Raw genomic sequence first — 7,192 nt, forward strand, 5'->3', positions numbered from 1 at the left:
TGCGACATCATCAAAACTGGTCAATACAAATTAAAATTATTTATATGAAATCTACAAGGTTTTTTGATTCAACACCATTCATAGTACGGCAGACAATACAGTCACCAGCTGAAAGACTTAAAAGGAACAAAATAATACTTATTATTAACTTACCTCTTCAGAGACTACAGCCCTTGTGCGATCAATCAAAGATAAAAAAGAAATCAACTACATAATTCCAGTTATATGTTTCACTTCCCAGAATAATCAACAAATGTGATAGCACAAGATACTTTAATTACACCTTGAGATTGCAAATGCACAAGAGCATGAACAGCCTACATCAAGTACAGTATATCCACTATAAGGACCACGTAATAAATGAATTCATCATCACTCCTATTGGAAGATGGACAAGTTTGTTTGTTTGCACCTTTGCTCACACAGTAGTAAATCTGAAGCAATTGAAATTTGAATCATATTTGAGTTATTCTTATGTAAAACCCCTCTCCTTGTGAGGATAGAGAATTTCAAATAACACATTATGTTCGGCAATCAGTCAAAGTAGTCTTCAATGTCCACCCCTGGGTGGAGGAGATCCTCTCCATAAGCACTCACATCCAGTCCACTGAGAATAAGATTTTCAAAGGTCTCCTCTAGGTCAGTGTCGCCAATTAGAACAGCTCCAGCCATGCGGCCATCCCGCCCCACAATAACCTTTACATACTCCCCACCACCTACCCTAACGACCACCTCATACTCCTTCCCCAGCCCTTGCCCATTGAACAACCCCAGCAGAATAGTTCGACAGCCAAAGAACCTCGTTACATGCGAGAAAAGTTCAAAGCAGAAATCATACAGATTCTCATCATCTTCGATTGTTACATTGTAATCATCTTCCTTCCAGTGGACAACTATAGTGGGTAGTTGAACATTATCACCACTCTTGCTGGTTTCATCATGAACAGTTGATTTGCTTTCGAACAAGTGGTCAGTATGAAGTTCCTTGTGTTCTTCTTGACCTCCTCCATCTACACCCACTTTACCCTCAGCAATGGCTTTCATCTCCCTCTGGAGTGACACAGCTATGCACCTTCCAACGTGATATCCCATCACTCTCGCTTGTGTCCAGAGCCGCATCTGGAGCCAGTGCTTCGATCTGTTAGGCCAAGCTGCAGTCACCACATCACCGGCGGCAAACACCCGATCAGTACTGGTTCGCAACCTGATGTCGACCATCAACCCATTACCATCCGAGGGACAACTTTTGGGTCTGCCAGGGACACCTAGGAAGGGAGCAGAGTTGGGGACAACACCAGTTCCAGCCACAACCAAGTCACAGCCAAAGCACCGTCCATTGGTAAGCATGACATAAACAGGCCAAGAAATCTGATGCTCTTTGGCTGCTTCATCTTTGCCTCCAGTGACTTCACCTTTTTCTCTCCACTCAAACAATTCAACAGCCTCCATCTTGACCTCCTCAGGAGTCAAGAGTCTGGCTATCTCGCATGAGTACTCAATGTGGAGTGATTCACAACCCTCAACAGCCCCGTGAAGTGGAAAATCATTCTGCCAGTCAGGCCCGAGAGCACTTCCAAATATTCCATCCCCGGTCTCTGCACTTTCTTTGGTCACATTACTGCGTATTATTTTCCAAGTGGGCTGACAAAGTTTTTCATTTTCTGCACTTTCACTTGGCATGACCTCTGATGAATCCATTTCATTTTCAGCTAAAATAAAGAAGAATGTTATCTTTATTATCTCAAGAGACAGCCAAAGAGAATATATGGTTTTTAATAAAGGATAGAAAAAGTTCAATGTGTTCAAGAAAGACTAGAATGAGAAACAGTCAGCATTTTTCAACAATCCCCAAAGAAGAATCATAAAATCAATGGAAAATAATTACACTCTCTAGTAAGAACTTTTAAAATTTGTCCAATATGCTGGTTTGTTTTATAATTAAAACGCATATTTTTTCTCCTCTGTTTATCTGAACAGGATTAAGTAAATTAGGCTGAAAATTTTGTGAGCATTAACACCAAAAATCACATATTTGTGAGGGCAAGAGTTAGGTGACGTGTGATTTTTCAGCAAAACTTTACATCTTAATAATGTTAATCCCAACATAGAACTATTTTGATGCACATTGAAATTATAAAATCCTTTAAAGTAGCATTTTTTGCAGATTGATATTGAAAGGGTAAAAATACAGTTTGGCATTACAGTTCCTGTTTGCATTTGTTACAAACAGCACACCAGCAACAATAACAAAGGTGTGACTATAGATGAAGGTTTTTAGGCCTTTCATGTATTTTTTTTTGTAATCTGCCACTGTTGCATGAAGAAATTATCCTTTGAGTGCTTCTTTTTCATTTTAATTTGGTATTTAAGGCTGTCAGGGCTTTCCTTGAAGTATGCAATAACCACGTAGCAAGTGTTAATGTTTACTGGTCAAGGCACTAAATAACGTAACTAATTCACAAAGCAACATGAACTAATCTGGCACTGGCTAACAGTGAGAGCCAATAGACCTACTTACATCACTAACAGATAAAGACCATTTGTATCAGCACAAGATTTGAAATACATACGACTTCTAAACTGTTATTGTTGAATGAGCACAAAATATTTAAGCTTAAAAACTTTTCAATAATATATAAATGTAATAAATGTCTGAATATAGTCCCCCCTTTTTTTCCAAAAATGTCCGTGGTAAAAGTAAAGGGGGGGGGGACTATATTCAAACGCATTTTTTTTAACTTTTCCCGAAACTGAAGCCTCAAAATTAGGGGGGGGACTATATTCGGAGAAATACGGTATTTGTGCCTCAACCATTTTTTATATCATGTAAAAAATTGTGGAAATACCCAATATTTAATTCAATTCTAAACATCTTTAGGAACCTCCCTATTATGTAAACCAAAAATTAGGAGAATTATATTTTTTAATTCCGAGGATGGGGTTACTCACCATCCATCTTCCTTGCTGCTCCACCACTGGAGTTGGAAGAAAGGTACAGCTATGGAATTAGAACATACAATTTATCTTCCTATACAACAAAAGTGAACAGGAAGAGCACTACACTTACCTTTTGCCTTTTTCTTCTCCCTAAGGTTGCTCTCAAGATAAGCAGCAGCTCCAGGATCAATGAATGCAGCATTAATGTGATGATCACGTATCACCCAAACGACTTGCACTCCACTTAGACCATATGCCACTTCAGAAGCTATCCCACCATTACCAGTCACTAAAACTCTACGGGATGTCTCCACCCGCCGCCTTAACTCCGCTGCTGTGGCTGCATCTCGAACACCGACAACAAAGGGGTTTGCTGCTGCTCCTGGGATTCCAGGGAGTCCTTTTGGGGTGGCACCAGTGCAAATACAAAGCCTGGAGTAGAATACAGGTCCACCAGTTGATAGGTCGACGCGGGAGGCACTTGGATCAAATGACTTCACTCTTGCATGTATCACCTCAAGAAAGAAATTCAATGGAAGATATGACTAACAACGAATGGGCAAGAAAACATCCGAAGTAAAATATTTTAGTGAAGATTCAGGCCCTCCCCACACAAGTCAACTAGTTTGCATTTAGAAATGCAAACCAGTGCAAAATGAGGATCAAGTTCAACTGGCTCCCAATCAATCAATTATGATTTCTGTTTGCATGTGAGTATGAATGATTGCAGATAAGTCACCCGTTTAAAAGGGGTCGCAGTCAAAAGGCCCGCTTCTAAAATCCCCGGCGACAAAATGCCCGGGACAAATTCCCCACGGAGACAAAACGCCCGAGACAAAATGCCCGTGGCGATTTTGTCGCCGGGCCTTACGTCTTAAGGGGGTTTTTTCGCCGGGCCTTATGTCCTCAGGGTGTCTTGTCATCAAGCCTTAGTTGGCGGGGGTTTTGTCGCCAGGGATTCTGCACTGGGCCTTATGTCGGTAACCTGTTTAAAAGCCATAGTAGTATGATGGAAATGTGCCAGTCATCCATTCAGTTTTTGTTACAGCTAACCCCAGAATAAGCTGAAGGCATGCAAAGTGCACACATTCAGTGCATTAAGCATAGCTCCTTTCCCTACACCGAGATTCACTGATAACTTAGTTTTTTGGCACCAGAAGGCTCCATCTAGGTTTGAACCCACAATTCCTAGATCAGTGGCTCTCTATCAATCAGTAACACTCTTCCTTCTAGGCCACTATGCTCCTCTCCATTTGAATATCAAAGAACACAGTTAAAACATTTGTGGTCCATGTATGACTACGTAATGTTTACAGGGTTATCCAAAACTTGATGTTTAGGTAGTTGATGTTTCTTCACAATCAGATCCTCAGGAGTGATCATCCTCCAGCTTATCATCATCACAATAGATCCCGACAATGGAGAAGTAACATCAGCCATTTTAACATCAAGACAAGGGTAAACCCAAAAACATTACTACTTACAATGTATTTAATTTTTTTGCTACCTCAAAGCAAGGGTGAACTAAACCAGGTTGAAACTAATAACAAATTGGTAGCATTTCAGTTGACTGACCATCTACAGTTTATGCATGATAACGAGCAAATCAGTAGCAAGCTTAGTTTGCAACTTGACTCACTAAACATTTGCCCAAAGTGCAGACATCCTTAAGGTTATCACATGAAAGTTAATAGGAAATCTCAATAGAAGAATCTCACCTTTACTCTTGGATGAATTGTTTGAAGCCAATCAATCTTGCGTTCTTCAACATCAAATTGAGTAAGAGTTTTAGTCAGAACTTTGACATTGGTAGTAGTTGTCACTAAAGACGATGCAGATATCATAATAACATCCTTTTCTGGTGCACTGAGCGCCAACTGCTGAAGGCATGATACTCCAGATATTCCACCACCAACAATTACAATTGGGTAATGCATATAATTAAAGGGTACATTCGTTCCCATCTCAAATTCTTTCTCATCAGGCTCCATAATTTTAGCCTCCCCTTAGTCTCGCAATGTAATTGATTCCTACTTTTTCAAACTACTATTGCAAATAATAATATACTACAAGAAATATTTTCATAAAAATAAACTTTTAATCAACTTTTGATGTATAAAAGTTAATGACTTTCACTACAATACTTTATCATCCTCTAATTTTTTGACTGACTATTCAGTTTTTTTACTAATGTATTCTGAGTAGTCATATTCTCTAAATGGAACATCAAAAGTTAGAAGTCCCCGATCTTTCGCCCTCTCAATTGCGACCAGAAGTTCTTGATGTTTTCTTCGGCAAAGCCCAGTTTCACTGAAATACAAGAAATGAATACTAAATTAAATGAAAATCATCTTAAGAGAATCAAAAATACTCTAAATCCAAACAATGCACTGACTTGTAGCGTTTTGAGTGGATTAAATAGAACAAATCATCAAACAGGCAAATGACTCACTTGTAGCTTAAAACCTCTCCGTTATGTGCGGATACAAACTGCTTCAGAAGATCAACATTTGCATGGTCTAGGACCAAATACTCATCTCTACAAATAGGACATGGATTCCCTGTGGCTATTGCACCTTGTCTCTGTGAAAGAAAATAAGACTTGATAAGTACACCCTTGCAACACAGGCACTAGAAAAACTCATCATGATATTCCTATTTGTACCATTCGATGACAAAACTTCCTATCAAACAATTTCAATGACTGCTTTCAGTATGGTCAATATGACTCTTGAGAAGTCTACTCCCTACACTAGGTCTATTTAATACTGTTTTCTGAATGTACGTTACCAATAGACTTTAATTCTGGTATTTGATGTTCAAAATTGGAGTAAGTGTTGTACAACATTGTGAATTATGGTGCAGCACTTAATCATTTTAAATAAGTTTCCGTGGTTTTAAAGTTAAAAATAGGTCATGAATTCTAATTAAACCAGTAAAAAGAATATTAAATGAGCAGAGGAACACAGTGAATCACATTCTACTTATTAAGGAACTCATCAGACATTTCCAACAAGATTTCGTTGAAAATTACCTAAATTCAGTAACTTAATGCATAGGAAACAAAAGTCCATTGGCTTTTTGGGTGACAAATATCACCAAAACGACCACTTTTCAACTGCCATCGTTCATAAAACTCGAGGGATATGACATAATTCGAGTGAAAGAGGCTAAGAACTAATAATAATATTATTTTCACCTGTTTGGTCATACAAAATGTAGAGACAGGCTTTGTCATAATAAAACTATTCCATTACAGTACCACGATTAAAAAATATCACATTCCAGAAAAATATAAACATTTAATATTGAACATAAGAGACAATAGTACACATTTTTATGTAAAGTTTTAGGAGTGATAATATTTACAACTTTTTAATATTTTCAATTTTCCAGCATTTCATAAATTACCATCCATTTGGTTTCTGAGAAAAAAATTCATCTACAGTATAAAATACTTCACTAATTAGTAGGTTTTTTAGTTTCCTTTTAAAATGCCCAAGGGGTATAACATTTCTAATACTCTGAGGTAAACTGTTGTACAATACTTTTTCAAGCCGGTAAAAATAAGCAATCAGGAACAAAGAATAAGTTATTGATGCAATTTTGGTAGAAAGGACTTGAGTATTGTTACACTTACAACGCAAGTTTTTCTGGTGTGTCTCGGAGGATAGGAGCCTTTGTAGTTTCTCCTGTAGTTCACCCATACAGGGTCGTCCCCGTAGGTTTCCTTGTACGCTGAAAATTTTACAAAACAAAGATGAAATAAAATATTATTTACATAGACTTTAATTATCAATACGTTGATCCTATCTACCTGCGCTCCTGAGATATTTGATACTAGTTTCAACAGGTATTACTTTAGTTCTATCTTTGGTCGGATCGCGCTTTTTTTCTCCGCCTTCCTCGGCCGACTCCTGCCTGGTAGTAGAACTCAAGGATAGCGTTCGCCGAAATAACTCCTAAACAAATAAAAGTACGTTAACTGGGACTAGGTTTCGAAATTTTTCACAGCTATCATCCACTTGCCTTTCCACTGTCCAATGTCGGCACAACACGAGAATTTATGGAATCCCTGATGATACGAGACACGAAATAAATAGGGACAGACCGAATATTCATAATGCTCTCGTCATCTGATTACGACGACGAAATTCACTGCAGGACGGCTAAATAGTTCCAATTTAGCTGTAAATCACACAGCTTCAAAACACGTGAGACAGACGATGTATCCTCTGCCAATTAATCAACGGAT

At 38.3% G+C, this 7,192-nt stretch overlaps 2 protein-coding genes across 2 annotated transcripts; both read right to left on the bottom strand.

Annotated features, from left to right (window-relative positions):
* Positions 1-256: 256 nt before the first annotated feature.
* On the bottom strand, positions 257-4,991 carry LOC124165132 (pyridine nucleotide-disulfide oxidoreductase domain-containing protein 1). The gene is made up of 3 exons (XM_046542438.1): positions 4,656-4,991; positions 3,068-3,452; positions 257-1,709 (listed from the first exon to the last, which is right to left on the bottom strand). Exons 1-3 carry the CDS (start codon positions 4,926-4,928, stop codon positions 535-537), a joined length of 1,833 nt encoding a protein of 610 aa, XP_046398394.1. The 5' UTR covers positions 4,929-4,991; the 3' UTR covers positions 257-534.
* Positions 4,992-5,013: 22 nt separating this feature from the next.
* LOC124165135 (28S ribosomal protein S18b, mitochondrial) lies at positions 5,014-7,179 on the bottom strand. Its single transcript, XM_046542441.1, has 5 exons — positions 6,967-7,179; positions 6,755-6,899; positions 6,578-6,675; positions 5,390-5,520; positions 5,014-5,247 (listed from the first exon to the last, which is right to left on the bottom strand). Exons 1-5 carry the CDS (start codon positions 7,057-7,059, stop codon positions 5,109-5,111), a joined length of 606 nt encoding a protein of 201 aa, XP_046398397.1. The 5' UTR covers positions 7,060-7,179; the 3' UTR covers positions 5,014-5,108.
* Positions 7,180-7,192: the final 13 nt, after the last annotated feature.

Source organism: Ischnura elegans, chromosome 9 (genome assembly GCF_921293095.1).
Source record: "Ischnura elegans chromosome 9, ioIscEleg1.1, whole genome shotgun sequence".
Taxonomy (NCBI): Eukaryota; Metazoa; Arthropoda; class Insecta; order Odonata; family Coenagrionidae; genus Ischnura; species Ischnura elegans.

What these genes read in the sequence shown, in the direction of transcription:
- LOC124165135 (XM_046542441.1), bottom strand. Translation starts at nt 7,059, where the DNA reads ATGAATATTCGGTCTGTCCCTATTTATTTCGTGTCTCGTATCATCAGG. An exon ending in CAAATATCTCAGGAGCGCAG is followed by an intron (nt 6,676 to 6,754) that starts GTAGATAGGATC and finishes TAAAATTTTCAG; the next exon opens with CGTACAAGGAAACCTACGGG. An exon ending in GGAGAGGTTTTAAGCTACAA is followed by an intron (nt 5,248 to 5,389) that starts GTGAGTCATTTG and finishes CTTGTATTTCAG; the next exon opens with TGAAACTGGGCTTTGCCGAA.
- LOC124165132 (XM_046542438.1), bottom strand. Translation starts at nt 4,928, where the DNA reads ATGGAGCCTGATGAGAAAGAATTTGAGATGGGAACGAATGTACCCTTT. An exon ending in CAATTCATCCAAGAGTAAAG is followed by an intron (nt 3,453 to 4,655) that starts GTGAGATTCTTC and finishes TTCTTTCTTGAG; the next exon opens with GTGATACATGCAAGAGTGAA. An exon ending in GGAGAAGAAAAAGGCAAAAG is followed by an intron (nt 1,710 to 3,067) that starts GTAAGTGTAGTG and finishes TCTTTATTTTAG; the next exon opens with CTGAAAATGAAATGGATTCA.